This window comes from Abrus precatorius, unplaced genomic scaffold (assembly GCF_003935025.1).
Source record: "Abrus precatorius isolate BTA unplaced genomic scaffold, Abrus_2018 Scaffold153, whole genome shotgun sequence".
Taxonomy (NCBI): domain Eukaryota; kingdom Viridiplantae; phylum Streptophyta; class Magnoliopsida; order Fabales; family Fabaceae; genus Abrus; species Abrus precatorius.
This window is the reverse complement of record NW_020874351.1, coordinates 876,428-895,834: the sequence shown is the minus strand read 5'-3', so window position 1 is coordinate 895,834 and position 19,407 is coordinate 876,428. Positions and strand designations below refer to the sequence as shown.

At 29.0% G+C, this 19,407-nt stretch overlaps 2 protein-coding genes across 3 annotated transcripts; one reads left to right on the top strand and one right to left on the bottom strand.

Annotated features, from left to right (window-relative positions):
* Positions 1-5,531: 5,531 nt before the first annotated feature.
* LOC113857279 (transcription factor NAI1-like) lies at positions 5,532-9,104 on the bottom strand. 2 transcript variants are annotated; one of them, XM_027489087.1, is made up of 4 exons: positions 8,921-9,104; positions 8,617-8,790; positions 5,994-6,326; positions 5,532-5,755 (listed from the first exon to the last, which is right to left on the bottom strand). In XM_027489087.1, the coding sequence occupies exons 1-4, from the start codon at positions 8,969-8,971 to the stop codon at positions 5,684-5,686; spliced, it is 630 nt and encodes a 209-aa protein (XP_027344888.1). In that variant the 5' UTR covers positions 8,972-9,104; the 3' UTR covers positions 5,532-5,683. The 2 variants fall into 2 exon arrangements, with proteins under 2 accessions (XP_027344888.1, XP_027344889.1); XM_027489088.1 differs by having other exon boundaries at positions 8,927-9,104.
* A 5,782-nt stretch (positions 9,105-14,886) lies between these two features.
* On the top strand, positions 14,887-16,560 carry LOC113857229 (putative UPF0481 protein At3g02645). Its single transcript, XM_027489027.1, has one exon. The coding sequence runs from the start codon at positions 14,887-14,889 to the stop codon at positions 16,558-16,560; it is 1,674 nt and encodes a 557-aa protein (XP_027344828.1).
* Positions 16,561-19,407: the final 2,847 nt, after the last annotated feature.

Here is a 19,407-nt window from a genome sequence, read left to right as displayed (position 1 = left end):
TAAACTTAATTTATTCTCAAAAATTAACTTAAAAATTAAAATTTTAAATTTTATAATTAATATTATGATATTATTTTTAATCAATGTAAGATATTCCTAAAGAGAGAATATAAAAATTGTCTCATACGATGGTGTAATCATAGATATGTTTGAAAATATACTTGTCTTACTGTCATACAAATTTAAATAGTTATATCGACCAAAACTTTAAAACTTGAATCAAAGAAGCTAATTCGACATATTGAACTGAAAATTCATCGAGTTATTAATTTGGACCACCTAAGAAATTTATAAAGTAAAAGAATTATTCAAAATTAATCAAAATCATATAAGAATTAGTGATAATGAATCAATGTGATGGGGATAAGCATGGTGGTGAAGTGGACCACAGAAGACGGTGACCAGTGCCTAATGGTGCAGACTGCAAAAGAAAGGAGAGGACATGACTGGACGTTCTTGTCTAGTCTTTTGCTAAGTGCTATGTGGGTGCTACTATGCAGCGCACTTCCTAAAAAATTCCAACACATAAGCTCATGTACACACTGCGGGACTAAGTAGGAGAATCTCAACTCCTCATAGTCTTGAAAATGATTACATGGGGACAATGATTGTTCAACACATAAGGACGACATGCTAGATGATATAGGAATTGTTCAACAATATATAGGGACAATGCTGGGCTATTTAACTTAATCAAATGAAAAACATGATTTATTATGAAATATTAATGGATTTTTCTTTATCTTAAAAAGATATCTTGTATATAAGCAGATGATGTTTAGATAATGCATGAGTATATCTAATTTTATGAGTTATTTTAGTATTTTGAATTTAAATTTTAATAAATATAACTCTACTTTGCCTCCAATATATATATATATATATATATATATAATTTAGATAAAAATAAAATAAAATAGACATTTGCTAATGGAGATAAAAACAAACTCCCACAATCTTTGCAAGAAGAGTGAAAATATGTTTTTTAATATCTTAAAATTTATCACAATTTAATTTAGTCTTTTCACTTTTTTTGCTTTAGTGTCTAATCATATTTAAACAATAATATGACTAATTTAGCTATTATAAAGTATTTATTTTTGTATTATATATATTTTATGAAAGCATATCATTAAAAGAGATTAAAACTAACAATTTATTAAATTATAATAGCTAACATAAATATATTTTAAGAGATGGAAACATATTTAATAGGTAAAATCAGCTTTATAGACTGTCACACATCTTGTGATTGTCCAGTTAGAGAAACCATTGAATAATTGTGTTTTATTCTATTCCACTGTCCTCACAGATCACCAAGCAAAAAGTTACCCATTTCCTCTCAAAGCTGAGGTTTACAAAAAATAGGTAGGTCGAATCTTGATTTTCACAATTTTTTTTTACAGTTATACATGTGAGAAACAAAGGTTTTATTTCTAGATAATGCATTAGTGTAAAAGAAGTTTGTATTGATCCAACCAGCTGAAACACAAGTATATATCATTAGTGTGTTTGTTATATCTATTTACTTAGATGATATTTTGGACTTCTAAAATTAATTGTTGATTAGAAGACTTGCCAATAAAATTATATCTATTTCTTTGTCTATAATCTAAAAACAATTTTAATTTATCATCTAAATATAATTAAATTTTCTTAACTTTGGGTTGGTGTTCAATAGTTGAAAATTTAAAACAGTTTCATTGTTAAGACACGACAGGGACATGATAACAAAATGGTGAAATCTTACTTATCCCTCTTCATCCTAAATTGACATATGCATGCACCAATCTTCTGTGAACCATGTCCTCTGACAACAACAATTCGTAATCATAAACTTATCGAAGATAAAGTTCATATTTGCAAATAAGCACAAGATTTCTCAGTAAATGACTGAAGTATTGGTTAGATTGCACTCTCTACTATATATGGAGATTTATGACCACTTCATGTACGTTAAAAACAGTAAAAGTATGCCCCTAAACTTTCCATACCAGCATAAGAAAAAAGAAGATTCCAAAAGTCCCACTGTGAAGACCATTAACACGTCACTTTAGGAGATGATGTGCAACTTTTGCACATTGTCTCAAAGGTAAATGTTTCGAGAACATCGAAGTATCACAAGAAAAAAATGTTTTTTAATATATTTTTAAAAAGTATGTATAAAAAAAAGTGAAAGAAAGCGATGATTATTTGTAATAGGACATAATATCAATTTTTAATGTTCAAATAATTTGAAGAAAATACAACTAATTTTCATTTTGGGTCCATTTGTGAAGTGGTGAAATAAATTGGATCTGATTCATATAGAAAGGCCCAATGGGAATCGTGTTCGATAGGGCTATTACTGTTATACAACCAAGTACTGTCAATATCATACATGACCCCTTGCTTTTCATGTCTTTGAAGCTTTTGGGTAGGTCAAGGTACAATTTTAAAAAAACAGAGAGAGAGTAAAGAAAAACGAAAAACAGAGAAAGATATTTTTGTTTGACAAACTATCATTCTTTTTTAATATGTTTATTTTCCCTTGTTAATTAGATGTAAGTGTCTTTAGATTATCTCTTTCAATATTTAATTTAATCATCTTTGATCAGAAGAAGAACAAACCTGGATGTCAATGGTAATATGCTGTAATCAATAACAGTGAATATAAATGATAGGATAGAAAGCTTATGTTCTTTAATAAATGAAAAATATGATAAGAAAAATGCCATGTCGTTTTAATGCTACAATTCAGCATAATAGTTTACACTGATATATTCATCTAAACATAAGAATTTTCATCTTAAGAATTTTAACCTGTAAGATCAAATTAATAAAATTCATTTATAAGAAATTAGATTGATAAAATAAATGTATGTTTTAGGAATTAAAATAAGAATTTACTTTTGAAAACAGAAGAATCTAATTGACTTTCCGTCTCTTTCTTTAAAATCTGATTATTTGAAGCTTCTAATTTAAAAAATTCATATATACATAATTAAGAAATATTAAAATTTGTCACAAAATAAAAAAAATACCTTATATAAAAATTAAATATTTATTTTATTTTTAAAATGATAATTCAAATTTATAATATAAAATTATATAAAATATTTTTAAACATTATTGATATCTATATATATATGATAAAATTTTCTTACACCGACATAAATTTTAAAAAAATTTATTTAGTAAAAATTTTTTATTTAACTTGCATCTAATATGTTATAATTTATTTTTTCATTGACTATTAAATATAAATTATATTATATTAAATTTACATATAAAATTTTGTATACTTAAACTGGTTTGAAAAAATCCTTCCTTACCCCGTATATATACTATTTGTTCATTCTTTCATCATCAGTTTCAGAATAGGTGGGCCTTGAATATCCCTACCTATATTAGAAACTCCAGTCTGGCCCAAATTAGAAACTCCAGTGGGAATTGGACGATCCCTCCTTCTTTTGACTTTATACATTCACTTTTTTTATATAGTTTTATTTTAAAAATATTTTTTAATGTTAAAATTAATCACACCACCTCTCTACAAGCACAGCCCAAAACCATGTTTTTCACTTTTTCATGCACAACCACCCTTAAATCACCATCCTCAAACCTTACTTTAACACACTTTCCTCTTATGAATAATTTTTTATCAAATTAAGTGTTTTAGAGGTAAAAGACTAAGCGCTTAAAGTTTTATTTAGAAGTTTGAAGATGTTAAATAGAGAGAAGGGTGATAAGAGTTAATTATATAAATAAAATTATTGTTTTTTATATATTTTATTTATATTTATATTTTTTTCAAAAAATACAGAAATTTAATTTTTTTATTCTTCTAAAAATTAATATTTTTAAAAATTAATATATTTTAAAACTATCACTCTAAAAATATATCTTTAAAAATTATATTTCTATTTTTATAATTTTTTAAAAAATATCACTCTAAAAATTAATATATTTTTCTTCCTCTAAAAATTAGGATTTTTAAAATTTATATTTCTATTTTTTTATATTTTTAGAAAAATTATCACTCTAAAAATTAACATTTTTTAAAAAATATTTTTTTTTAAAAAAAAAATTAACATCACACTTTTTAAAAAATATTTTTTCTATTTCATTCATTTAATAATTAATATAAAAAATACTATAATAGACTAAAAAATCTTTTAAAATGAGAAAACTCACAAAATTAAAGTTAGGAGAATTTTAGAGGGTTTAAAAAATTTCTTAACCCTTTCTCTTCAAATTAATTAACTTTCAAACAACAATTAAATTCTCCTAATTCTTCTCTTTCTCTCTTTTCCCCTCCTAAACTCAATTGTCAAACATAACCTAAGAGATTTCTCACGGCAACTAAGAATTAAATATTATAAATAATTCAAAATGATGGTATAATAATAATAATAATGATGACGATGGTTAGGGGCATTGGCAAATTGAACTAGAGTTACTATGCTCGTATCGGTGATAGCAGTGGATAATTGTTTATCATTCGCCACAAAGCTGTTGGTCCAATACATTGATGTTGGATGAGAGAATGAGACATGATTAAATTTAAAGAAGAATCTTAATTAATTAATTTAATTAATTAAAAATATTATAGATATCTTAATTAATAATTAGGGAGTAGGTATTGGAATATTTGAATGAAGTTATGCTTGGCTGGACCTTACGTGGTACTGCTTATCCGTTGTGTTTATTTTGTACCTGCAAATTTCAAAGCATGGAAGAATGTCTCTCAAGACATTTTCAATTTTTATAATAATCATGTGTGGCCCTAACTTGTTCCTCATTTTAGTTTCTTTCTAATAATTTAGTGTCTATCATTCATACTTTTCATTTTATAATTTATTCAAATATTTTCGCGCGCCGATTTTGACTCATTTTATCTCCGATTGAGACACCCCATCTAGTTTTTAAAATCCAATCTAATATTATAATAAATAAATTTGAAGTTCAAGTGATTTATTTATCTAAAATATTTTAAGTAATTTAAATTCATTTTTTATTTACTTATTCATATATCATTTGTTTTAATGTTAACCCATCAAGTAAGACTTTATATACTAACATTCTCCTAAGTTCAGTCAATTATAGTTTACACTTTAATATATACATTTAGTTTAAACTTGTAGTTTAAGTTTGGAACAATATTTTAGATATTATTTTTATTTTTTAGACTTGTGTTCTTTTTTCTTAAATTTTTTAGCGTCGTATCTTTTATTGTTAACATTTGAAATGAGTACTTGATTTAATGTTAAGGAAAAGTAAACTTGAAAGTTTAATGATTTATTTGTCTATAATATTTTAAATAATTTATATCATGATTCTCTTTTTTATAGATCATTTGATTTATTTTTAACTCGCTTACTTTATATCTTAACATTCAAGAAAAAAAAAACATTTTTTACACATTTATAATTTTGATGTAATAACTTGTTTCTTATGAAAATTTACTATATTTTAAAGTAATTAGAATGGATTGGAGTTGCAACATGTACCGAATCTAGCATCGGAAGTTGACCCATGACACTTTAGGAATAATACAGGAAAAGAAAGAGAAAAATGAATTGTTGCAAAGTAAATGGGGTCTCCTCGTACAGTGATGAGAAACCACAACCAGAATTATGACCCTCTTGAAAACAGAATTACAATTAGTACTGCACTTGTTTCGTACGTACACTTGCACAAGCTACTGTGTCAAGATCGCTACTCTCAGCGTTTTCACCAGTTCATCCACTGTCATGTTGTATCCATCACCCATCTGCACATATTATTATTATAGTATACACACCCATGTCAGAAAATGTCCCTATTTGCTTCTTGCATTTTAATAAATAATTAAATTCAAATTATAGGACTCGAGTCAAGAATATCGTCAAGGTAATGATAATTTCTTACGTTTCAAATCTTAGGAGGGGACAATATAATCCATATTTTTAATATTAATTGACGAAATGGGATTGACTTGAAGCATAGATATGTTTATTATATTTGTTTACCTGAGCAATAATGGTGATGTCGAGAGTGGATTTCCCGAATCGCAAGACGCTGCTGTTTACTACAGAGAGATTAAGATTTTCAAGATGGGACAATATTTTGAGCATGATGCCCTTTTGTTTCTCACAATGGATTATGATGAGTACGTCCTTTTGTAAGACTCTTACTTTGATTTCGGGAAGAATTTCATTGGATCCATAGTAGTAGTCACTAGAATTCACTTCGCATGATGTTGTGCCTTTATTGGATTCAACTTCTTGCTCTAACTCTCTCACACGTTCTTGAAGTTGTTTCACATAGTTGCTAGCTTTGTCCAGTATCGAAGTGTTGTCCATCTACCCATTCATATAGAACAAACCTTTTAACTTTTAATTTCATTTATTCATCTCTTATAAAACAAATACAATATACCCTTTTCAATCATCCCTGATATTGCCCTTCTTAGTGTGGAAACAATTCATATAATGTACCAAACAACTGATAATTAATATCTTTATGTGATCAATGATGATTACAATCGTAAATTTAATAAATATATATTATAGGAACATAATTTAAATTTTTTAAAATATAAATTCTCACAAATTAATTTAACCAAAAGTAAATTACTTGTTAGAGATTAAAGATCGTTTTTGGTTTCCTCCTCAGAGCTTGAATGGATATTTCCCCCCTTTTCACATAATTTTTGAAAAGTGTTAGTGGAGTTTATACCGCTTTATACAAAATGGCACTTAGTCGTGAATATACTCATTTCTTACACTTGAAATTAAAAAATAATAATAATAATTTAGAGGTAAGTGCTGACCGACACCATAAAAATATTTAATAAATAAAATAAATGTATCAAAAAAGTGTTAAATTTTTTATTAATATATAATATTTAATTTAAATTAGCCAAATTAATATCAAAAGCATGGTCAAATGCTTTGAATCCCTGCCTTGTAATGGAACACCATCTCCTTTAAATTCCTTGAAAAGCATAATTAAACCTATCCAAAAAACCATTTTAAATATACTTTTGACGTATTTCTTCATAAAGAATATTTATTATTTGTCAACTAATTAATATCTTTGTTAAAACCTTAAGAAAAATTCTTGGTAAAAGGGCACATATGGTTGAACTCAAAGCGTGATCCATTTATCAAAATCATTTTTATTTTATTTTTATCTTATGGGATAAAATATCTTTTGTTTGAAGAACAAACGTACGTTTATTTTAAAGAATTTCATGAACAGTGTCGTAAAGAATGTGAACATTACGATATTTTACAAGAATCAGCGTTGTAATGTTCACGTACATTTTATTACACGCTTTTTCATATTAAAATAGAAATGCATAGTCGAATAGTTTCTCTAAGATTTTTGAAATAAGAGTGAAAACAACGTAAAATTATGGCGTGCATATAACATTTTAAAAATCTTAAGATAACAATCATCTTATGTTAGTGCAGTGTGTTTGGATAAAGTTTACTTATTTTATAAAAAAATGTTTGTAATATATTTTAATGCTTTTTTGAAACTGCTTTTTCTTAAATTTTTTGAAAAGACACTTCCTCGTGTCCATTTTCTTAAATTATTTTTATTAATTTATTTTTTAATAGCGGTTTTAAACTAACATTAACTACTGTTTTCTCAATTATACTGATGTTTATGCTTTCTTTAAATTATTTTATACACCTATAAAAAAAAGTGAGCGAAATAAAGATAGATGTTTATGCTTTCTTTAAATTTATTGTATACACTTATCCAATTCATTCAATTTCTCTAGTTTATTTTTCTTCCATCCACACTATAAGTTAAAAAAGACTAGTAATAAAAGCCACCATGTTAAGCTCTCGGACAAGAATTGTTTTTCACTGCTAACGTTGCTTAAAGTACACTCTTAGAAGTTAGATATCAGTATGTTTCAGAAGATATAATATTGATGCCTTGTGTCAATTGCTTCAACTTGAAGTTTCATATCGAACACATTATAAAAAACTATTTTATAACACTTAAAGTAAAATTAAACATTTAGAATTTATAAAATAAACCAAAATAAAATATTTTAATTGTATAAATTAAAATCAATTTATATAATTCAATTTATAAAAAATATTAAATAAAAAAATTCTAAACTTGCTAACATATATAAATACTTAATTTTAACCTTGCTAACATATATAAATACGACAGATTTAAAATTTAAGTGAGACACAAATAATTGAGTAAATTATAACCAATTTTTTAAATTGGAAATGTTATTAATTTTACACTCCAACTTAAAATATATACTTTAATCCTTAGAGTGAAACATATATGAAATGTGAGACTAAAATAAATAAAATTTATGATTTCAGTAAGTAAAGTAATAGTTTAGTCCAATATAGTTTGTACTATTCCCGTAATTGAATAGGTGAAGCAGATGAGCGTAATTTTGAATACGAAAATATAAATGAAAAATGAATAGGATTCTCTGATTCAGACATGGTGAGAAGAACATAGATAGAGATGAATTTGGAGTTTGGAAGATTTTTAATATATATATATAAAAAAAAGGCAAAGAATTTTCACTCTCCACTTTTAAAAAAATGATAAACATGCAGAGAAAAAAATCATATGAACAAGTTAATTAAATTTACTAACCTTTTTGAAGCCAGGTATGGTGGCTGAAAGTGCAAGCAAATTCTTTGACAGTTCACGCTTGCTTTTAGACTCGTCCATGACGGGATCTACGGTATCAGAAAATAAATGACCCTCATCATCACCACCAAATTCCTCATCATCAGAACACAAATCGTTGTCATCATCATCCACTTCCTATGTACGCCAAACAAGAGAGTTAGATATTCTAATAATAGCTGCAAACCCAAGACCCAGTATATATGATCAAAAATCATACTCATATAAATGTCCTATATATATGAATAGTGAGTCCTATGTTGCTAACTTTTACCAAATCAGAATGATCAGAAGGCCAATTTTCTCCTGACTCCTCCATTAATCTACCGGTTTTGGAGTAGAATGCTATATAAAATTGTATAACATATGGTGAATTTGCACAGAAATATGAGGTTGGCGAGGAAGAATGTATGGATGTGGATAAGAGGTGGGGTTACATGAACTATGAGAGAGAGAGAGAGAGAGAGAGAGAGAGAGAGAGAGAAGGAAAACAATAAAAATAATAATAAGGGAAATGAAAACTTGATCTGGAGAGGGAGTAGAAGGGGTGGAGCAATGCACTAAATCAACCAAAAAAATATATAGAAATATCCAAAACAGCAACAATTTGCAGTGCTTGATTATAAACAAGGAAACCACTTTCATATATATATCCATGTTAAACTCGCCAAAAATGCTACATGCATACCCACCGTCGATCCCTTTTATTTAACACGCGTCAAGCATCGAGTGACCATGTGAGAGGCAGAGCGTGGTTCGCGTGTTCCATGTTATGACACTTCTAAAATTTATTATAAAAAAATAGTGTGTTGGGTATGCATTGTTAGTTTGGTCACTTTGAAGTTGCCAACTAGTCACAATCCGAGTCAGCATATACACTAAAAAACAACTAAGGAACTTTGTTGCCATTCTTAGGATCGGATCGGATCCGAATTTGGATCGATACCAACCCATCAAAACCCATTCTCAAACCAAACATAAAACTAGAATGACAGTTGGCCACATGTCTTACCACATGTCACATTTATACATGGCCCAGTTATCCTGACAAATTACCCTATTAAGCATATAAAACTTCTCCCACTTTCAAATATAACATTGTAGCATCAATTTTTTAGAGTTGCGAACAATGAAAACCCACAAACAAACATTCAACTATGATGCATGCTAACATTTGGTAAGATATCTTTAGTGAATGGTCTTGTGGAGCCTATTCCAATTCCAGTTACAGGACTCTGGCTGTGTTGTATATATTTTGTGTCTCCATGCATGGGATGCATTCCAATGTTTATGTTTGAATTAAACCACGTATAATGTTTCAACTATATGTATAATCGGTCACACCTATCAATTTGGCCAATGTATACAGAAAATAAACTAATAATTAACAATTAAAATATTGTTGATTAAGTTTTCATGACAGAATTAATAACGATATTTCTAAATCTTAGTTTATGATGTAACTCCTTAGGAGCGAAATTATAACCAAATACATTGGACGCATGTCTTTAACAAAGGGACATAATTAAGAAAGAAAAGGAAGGGTGTGATCACAAGCCAGATTAATACTTTTACTCGAGCTTGGTGAGGCCATTATACCATCAGTTAGACTATCAGAACTCGTGGGTGAATAGTTTCTTTTCTAGATTAATTAGATTGGGATCCGATTTACAGGTACAACTCAATAATTGATTATTGTAATAAAATTAAGGGTTGTTCTTTTTTTAATAATTATTGATGAGAATCATTTTGAAAAGAGGAATATAAGATCAGTGTAATAATTTCAATTTTAAAAAAGATGTATCTCAGTAAAAGTGTTAATTGTAATACTCCATCGTAGCGAGACCATGGACCAGAAGTTTGAGTAATTTACGTAAAATTATTAGTTTAAACTATGTAGTTACCATAGAAAATAAAGATGTTAACTATGTGACAGTCTTATAAAAGAATTTGATGTTTGAAATATGATAAAACTTAAAGATGATACTGACTTACTAAAATATTAAGTTTTTAATTATATTTATTGTTATTAATACACTAAGTAATATGTTTTTAATACATAATTATTATATATTTTAAATAGACGTTAATAGAATTAGGATAAGATTTGACCTCCTGAAAAGGCCTTTCGTAGTTCCCCTTTATGTCAGTCTAACGTTTTTCTACGACAAACCTTGGACAACCTTGGCCTTGACCATAGGTTGAATATTCAAGACATAATATTAATTGATGATCCAATCATAAATGCTTGCTTACGGTGGTTGCAAAGAAGACGCAGCCTGAAAGCTCGTGTCGTGCGTTGCTGTAAAGTCATCCCTAACCCGCAACTCGATATTTATGAAGCTATCGCGTGAAATTCTTCAACAGTTTAAACGGATCTTCATTTTTTAATGATACCTGTCATTGATGTGACTAAGTTTAGCTACTAACAAAGTAATAACGTATTTTTAATTATTAATTCAATTTTATTTAAAATTATAAAAACTACGTAAATTTCATTATTTTTAATTCTTAAATTAATATCTCTTTTATATTTTTATTATTTTTAATAAATTTTAATCAATAATTAAAAGTATATTAAAAATATTATTTACATTCTGCTTTTACTTGTTTGATTATTAGTCTTTTTTATAATTATAAATAATTCAACAAATATTACAAAAATATAAGAAGTAAAAGATTTAATAAACAATCAATGAATAAATCTTTTATTAAAAGCTTTTTAAAGCTCACTAATATATTTAACCAAATTAAAAAAAATATTATTCTCACTTTTAAAAAGTCAAAATTATGTTATTATCATGACTAATTTTAATTATTCTCCCATTGGAATATACAAAATAATAATAATAATAATAATAACAATAATAATAATTAATAAAAAAATATGATAACAAGAGAATTAATTACAAAATGAAGAAAATGGAGAAAAATTACGAGGAAAAAAAGGCATAAATGAGTAAAACAAAATAAAATATATGGAGAATGCAAAGTAACCAACAAATTCATTTTTTTAATGTATTAATTAGTTGAATAATAAATAAAAATGTGTATTGTATTTAAAGAAAAATAAAAATAAGGTTAATTATTAGAGTTTTTGTTAATTAATTAATAATTTTAAGTTCAAATTTTAATAAATATAAATATATTAGCTACTACTATTAAACAATAGTAATTTATTAAGGTGCAAGAAAAAATTAAGATTAAATTGTTTTAAATATAAAAATATTTCAATAGTTTTATATATATTAACAAGGATATAGATCTCTCCAGCGCGAACAAAGGGTTGAAGCAGAATTTTGATAGGGTTGAAAAACCAAATTTTAACAAGGGACCATGAAAGAAGCCATTTTGAACCAAACCCACAAATCAAAACACGAGTTTTGGTGCTTCTGAGCTGGAATGACTCTTTGGTCTCCACAAAACGGAGGGAATGGTTAAGTGAACGATGAATGATGATGTGAGAAGAGAAAAGGAAAATGCTGCAGGGGATGACGATGGAGTACAAAGGAGGAAAGCTGGTTTTAACACTGTAGCTTCGATGATAACAATGAGAACATCAATGTCCCAATTTCAACCAACTTTGGAACGGATTCAGGTCTAGGGGTAGTTTATGGCTGTTATTTCAATCTTATGAAGAGTTTGCACAGCATTTGGAACTCTGGAAGCAGTGAAAACCAAGCTTCTGATGCAAACAATGACAATTGGAACTCGAACACTGGTGATTCAAGTAAAAACATCTATTAGAGAAGCAATAGCATTGGGAAACAGAAAATGCCTCAAGTGATGATAAGGTGAATTGTGTAAATGAATGTCCAAATGAAATGTGGAAATAGGTGATTACCATGGTGGGTAGACATGGTTTTAGAGGTAAAGGTTTTCGGGGCAACAGAAAAACGTGAAACTTTGTTAAAATTCTGCTTCAACACTTTAATCACGAATTAGCTTAAGCTAATTTTTTAAATAAATTTAAATTTATTTAAACAAAAATAAAATTGAATATGTGATTTTCGTGCAAATTGAATAGATCTAAACCTTACTAATAATTACAGATATTTATATTACAATACATGTCGAACGATAAATATTTATGAAAAAATATTTTAATATTATTTATTTACTTTAATTTTTGAATGTCTAATTAATACTATAGCTTAACTTTACATGTCATAATTTTAATAAATAAACACAGGATGTATGTTGAATATAAATCTTATAAAGTGTATATATATGATGATGTAAAATTTTTCTTGAATTCAATTTTTAATTAATTTTGAATTATTTTAATGGATAAAAATTATTTTTAATAAAAAATTTATTAAATTTAAATATTAAAATTTCCATTTTTAAACATGGTAAATTTTTTTTTCTAACTACCTTATAATTATAAAATTTGTATATACCTTTATAAATAATTTAACTTAATTAGGATGTTATCTTATTATGTGTACGTATCTATTTTTTATTAGTTCAAAAAGAAAATCAATACCCTGCGAAATTCGAAGGTACTAGCTAGAATATTTACAATTAATACGTAAAATAATTTAATTTTGGAATTAAGCATGAGGTCTGCATTATTCTTTTTTTGATTGGACTCTATACCAAACAATGGTATAATTATAAATGGTGGAAATAAAATAATATAGGGGACCTCTATAAAAATATGATATATGCATGATGCATGATGTATATATTTCGGCAATATCAAATTTTTTTGCTGTTTACATATTATTTCTATTTCTTTTCCTCTTGAACCTATAAAACTCTCATGAAGGTATGGATCACAGCATCGATCTCTTACTTGATTAAAGAGAGCTAGCAAAACTTACAGAGGGACAGGCTTCCACTGTTAATCTCTTCTGCGTCTCCTTTTCTAATTAGTTGCCAGAGTTCAGCTATAACCATTAAAAAAAGTTGCAGCTGAAACGTTTGTAGAAAATTGACTGATTGTATTACTTGACTTTTTAAGTACAACAATTGTGAAAAGAGATTAAAAAAAAAAAAAGAAATTATAAAATAACTTTAATATTATAATTAATAAATAAAGTGTGAACAATCGATCACTTTCTTCCAATCAATCATCCTTATTTGGTGGTCAGCACTTTTCTCCTATTTTCTAACCATGTATAGGTGTCATATGTTTACTTTTACCAACTTTTTAATTTTCTATCTATTCCATTCTTCAACTACGAAAGTGGTGGACGGAAGGTTGCTGATCAAAGGCTTTCATCATGAAATAAGCAAGCTTCCACACACACAAATATATCCCTAAGCAAGCTGGGGTCAAGTGAAATTGCGAAGTTTTATAATATAAATATATTTTATTTTATTTTTTATATTAATTTATTTTATTAAATTATCAATCATATTTTAAATTTCTGTTTTCTTTTTTATCTCTCTCACTTCACACCCATTTTAAGAGTGTCAAAATATAACTTCTAACCCGAAAAATAAGTGTGAAATTGGTGAAGATATGAGATAAATAAAAAAGAAGAAAAAAATGTAATAAAAGATATAATTTTTGTACTTTTACATTTTCTTTTTTGGTGTTTATTTTTATTATCTCTTTTTTTCATTTATTTTCTTTTTAATCTCATCATTTATATAATTTTTCCTCGTTTTTTGTATTTTTTTCTCTTTTCATGCCAATTACATCTAAAACTAGGGTGCCAAAATAATTTTCCATAAAAAATGTAAAACAAAAAATAGATATAAGACATAGAGTGGACGTAAAAATAATGATAATAATAATAATATTTATTACGGCTGTTGTGCCAAGGAAAAATCGAGAACTTGCATGCGCTTATTATTACGTCCTTAAGCATTCGGAATGAACAGCTAGTATACTTTACTCCCGTTTCTAATCATTTTGGCAAGTTGTTTTTAACAATCATATCATACATAAGCCACGTTTAACCTAAGTTCCTACTCTTCGGATATAATTAAGATGACTTCAAATTCAACGAATGTCACTATATATCAACGTTGCTGGCCAATGGTTAATTAGTGTACTAACTAAATTAAGCATGAGAAATGCATTCCTATTTGTTTAATGGAAAGTAATAAAAGGAAGTACATTACAGGTGCAGTACAGTTGCTATGTCAAAGCTTTATATCCTCCTATATATGTCCTCACTCCCCATTCAAACAGCAAATATAACATTAAAGATTCAAAACTGTAATTTTCAGTAAGTTTTTCCAAAGATATCATACATGTCTTCTCTAAGATCCACCATGTCAATTAATGATTCAAAATCAACCTTTGATGAGCTTCGATGGGTCATTCACATCCGCAAAACCCTTGAAGAAGAGCTGGAAGAAGATAGTGAATTTTCTGTATCCATCTTCAGTGTGCCCAAACTCCTTATGGTTAGTGATCCAGACTCTTATGTCCCTCAACAGGTTGCTATAGGTCCTTACCATTATTGGCGTCCAGAACTGTATGAAATGCAAAGGTACAAGATTGCAGCAGCAAAAAGATTCCAGAAACATCAACAAAAGCTCAAGTTAAATAATCTGGTTGATCAATTGGCGAAGTTGGAGCAAAGGATTCGAGCATGCTACCACAAGTTCTTGGATTTCAATGGGGAAACATTGGTGTGGATGATGACAGTTGATGCCTCATTCTTACTTGAGTTCCTTCAAGTTTATGCCATGCAAGAAGGAACCAAGGTACCAGGGGTTTCCTCAAGCATGTCTCATTTGGTAGATTATGCTGGGAAGAAATCAGCTCATAATACAATTTTGAGGGATGTTGTAATGCTTGAGAATCAAATCCCATTATTTGTATTAAGAAATATGCTGGAGTTCAAATTCTCATCACTAGAAGCTGCAGATGACATGCTGATCTTGATGTTCATAGGGCTCTTCAAAGAAATTTCTCCTTTCAAGATGATGGAGGAGTATCCAAACATTCAAGTCTCAGAGAGTGTTCATATGCTGGATTTCTTGTATGATGTGATAGCACCCAAGTTAGAACAACAGCCAGACACAATTGAAGTTGAGTTTCAACAAGAAGACGAAGAAAAGGAAGAAAATGAAAATTCAACCTCTGATTCAGGCCAAGTTAAACAATTCTTCAGTGATATCTGGAACATTCTTTCAAAATTAAACAAAGGGCCAGTGAATTCAATCAAAAAGGTACTTGTGTCTAAACCTCTCAAAGTCTTTGTTCAGCTACCTTGGAAAATTGTGTCCAACCTACCAGGAGCTAAAATTCTAAAGCAACCAGTTGAATATTTCTTTTTCTCTCGAGAAAAAGGAGATGAAAAAGAAGAAAATGGGAATTCAGGCTCGAATAGTCGCATGAACAAGCCACCTTCAGTGGAGGAAATCACTATTCCTTCAGTTACTGAACTCGTGAACTCAGGTGTTCGTTTTGTACCCACTAATGGAAGCATATCAAGCATTAGTTTTGATGCAAAAACACGCACGTTTTGCCTTCCCACAATTGGTTTGGACGTTAATACTGAAGTTTTCCTCAGAAATTTGGTGGCATATGAAACATCTGTTGCGTCGGGGCCCTTGGTTATAACTCGTTACACTGAGTTGATGAACGGGATAATAGACTCGGAGGAGGATGCAAAGATTCTTAGAGAAAAAGGGATTATTCTGAATCACTTAAAGAGTGATAAAGAGGTGGCTAACCTATGGAATGGGATGAGCAAGTCCTTGAGATTGTCAAGGGTGGCATTGTTGGATAAGGTCATTGAAGATGTTAACAATTATTATAATTGTAGAATGAAGGTTAAGGTTTGGAAATTCATGAAGGCTTATGTGTTTAGTTCATGGCAGTTTTTGACATTTCTAGCTGCCATTTTCCTCTTGCTCATGATGGCCTTGCAAGCCTTCTGTTCGGTCTACACTTGTAGTCGCTTTTTTCGCTCTGCACTACAATCCGCAAATTAAAGGTGATAATGTTATCATTTCAAGAAAATTAATGTAGCAAGTCGTTTGTATGTTAAAACCCAAATTCATGATGTGATGCCAGTTAGATGATGATTAATCATGTCTTATTATTTAAAGTCATCTCAAGTCAATGTTTATTTTATCTTTTTTTTTTTTGTTCAGTTATGTATCTTTCTGCGGATTTTGTATGTTTTTATTGTAACAACTATGGTCTATTTAATAAACTCTATCTTGCCCAACCGCACTAGCCAAGCTAGGCTCCATCAAACTGATCTTCATCATGCTCTCGTTCTTGGGTTAGAATGTAGTGACGGCGGTTTCAACGCAGGAAATGTTCCTTTCATTCTACTTTAAAGCCCCCGAACCCAATCAAATTTATGTTGATTTGATCCTAAGTTTATATTTTTCTAAATTAAATTTCTCTATCAAATAATACTAACACCTTGTCATTTGTTTTGTTTTGGTTTGGTCTTTATTGGATTCATAGATACTGAAATAAGAATTATAAGGTAATTAATCGTGATAATTTGTTGGACTTCGTAAAAATTAGATCTTGGAATTGGCCTTAAATTAAATTAATTTGAAGGGGTTTTATCTTTGAACGTTCCAAGAAGCCTCTGTTACGCTTGTTATCCTTGTAAACCATTTTAGACTTACTGTCTATTAGCTTGATTTAGAAATTTTGTTGATTTTTTTACCATTTTCAACTTTTCACTGGAAATGAAAATTCCCTAGTTTTTCTTTTGTTCTCTATGCAAGTTCTCCAGTTTCTTAAATAAGGGACGTCATTGCAAAAAGCGTTAACTCCACAAAGATATAACTGAAATCTCTTCAAAATATTTGAAGTAATTAATAATGCTTTATAGATACAGCGATAAAAGTATATCATAGAGAAATATTATTACATTTTCAGAATAGGTAGAAATACCTTCAGTATATGATTGAAATGTTCAACGATTTTTAAAACAAAGAAATAGCACGACAGTGGGAATGCTCATCAAGGATTTTGTCATGAAAGGGACCCTTTAGTTATGAGAATTAGTGGCAACAAACCAACTTACATATTATATAAAAGCAAGTGGAATAAAGTGGGAGGTTGCATATTTACCTTTTCTTCTGATCAAAGAAACCTTTTCAATTAATAAAATTATTGAAACAAAAGAAAGTTTCAATAAAACAAACTTCACTTTTTTTTCTTCATATTCTAACGTAGAATTCCTGACAACGAGATTGTACTTAATTAATTTGCTCGTGTTTCTCATTCTTTAGCAACTTACTATTATCTTACTATATATATTATATTGTACAAAAAGCAAGGTAAATTAAACCTACGTAACACTTAAGAGATTCACATTTCTAAGTTAAAGTGACTTAACTTTCAAAGAATATTATTGCCTACCTTATCGGTGAGTGGCAATGACTACAAAAATTCTGCACGATAAAAACATTTGTCTGATGGAAAATGATCAAATAAAATTCATATGGTTGCTATAAATAATAGTAATTTTATGGGATTATGCCAATAAAATTTTATATCATCCTCTATATCAAAACTCCACCTTTAGCAAAGATAAATAATAGCTTAAGATTCAACACTATCATTATTTGCAGTTAGTTTCTACATTATTAATATCACACAATCACAAATGTCATCTCTGAAATCGGCTATGTCTCGTGATTCTAAGTCGAACTTTGATGAACTCCAATGGATCATCCAAATCCGTAGAACCCTCGAAGAAGAGCTTGATGAAGATGGTGAATTGCCTGTATCCATCTTCAGCGTTCCCAAGCTCCTTATGGCTAGTGATCCAGATTCCTACATTCCTCAACAAGTTACAATTGGTCCTTACCATTATTGGCGTCCAGAACTGTATGAGATGCAAAGGTACAAGATTGCAGCAACAAAACGACTCCAGAAACAATTAAAAAGCCTCAAATTAGATAATCTTGTTGACCAATTGACAGAGTTGGAGCAAAGGATTCGGGCATGCTACCACAAGTTCTTGGATTTCAACAGCGAAACATTGGTGTGGATGATGGCAATTGATGCTTCTTTCTTGCTTGAGTTCCTCCAAGATTATTACACCATTCAAGATGGAATAAAGGTCGCATGGAGGAAATCAGCTCATAATGCAATTTTGAGGGACATTGTTATGCTTGAGAATCAAATACCATTAGTAGTGTTGAGAAAGGTGTTGGAGTTCAAACTCTCATCATTAGAAGCTGCAAATGACATGCTGATCTTGATGTTTATAGGACTGTTCAAAGAGATTTCTCCTCTCAAGATGATTGAGGAGTATCCAAACATTCAAGTCTCAAAGAGTTCACACATGCTAGATTTCTTGTATGACATGATTGTATCCAATAAATTAGAACACCAGCCTGACATAATTGAAGTTGAGTTTCAACAAGAAGAAGAAGAAGAAGAAGAAAAGGAAGAAAATGAAAAATCAAGCACTGACTACAGCCAAGTCAAGAAATTCTTGAGTGAACTATGGAAGCTGCTTTCAAAACTAAACAAAGGGCCTGTGAATCTAATAAAAAAGGTACTAGTATCTAGACCTCTCAAAGTCTTTGTTATGTTACCTTGGAAAATTATAACCAATCTTCCAGGAACTAAACTTCTAAAACGACCAGTTGAATATATCTTCTTCTTCTCTCAAAGTGAAGGAGATGACAAAGTAGAAAGTGAGAATCCAAACTCGAATGGTCTCGTGAACAAGCCACCCTCGGTGGAGGAAATCACTATTCCTTCTGTTACAGAACTATTGAACTCAGGGATTCATTTCTTACCCACTAATGGAACCATATCAAACATCAGTTTTGACACGAAAACATGCACATTAT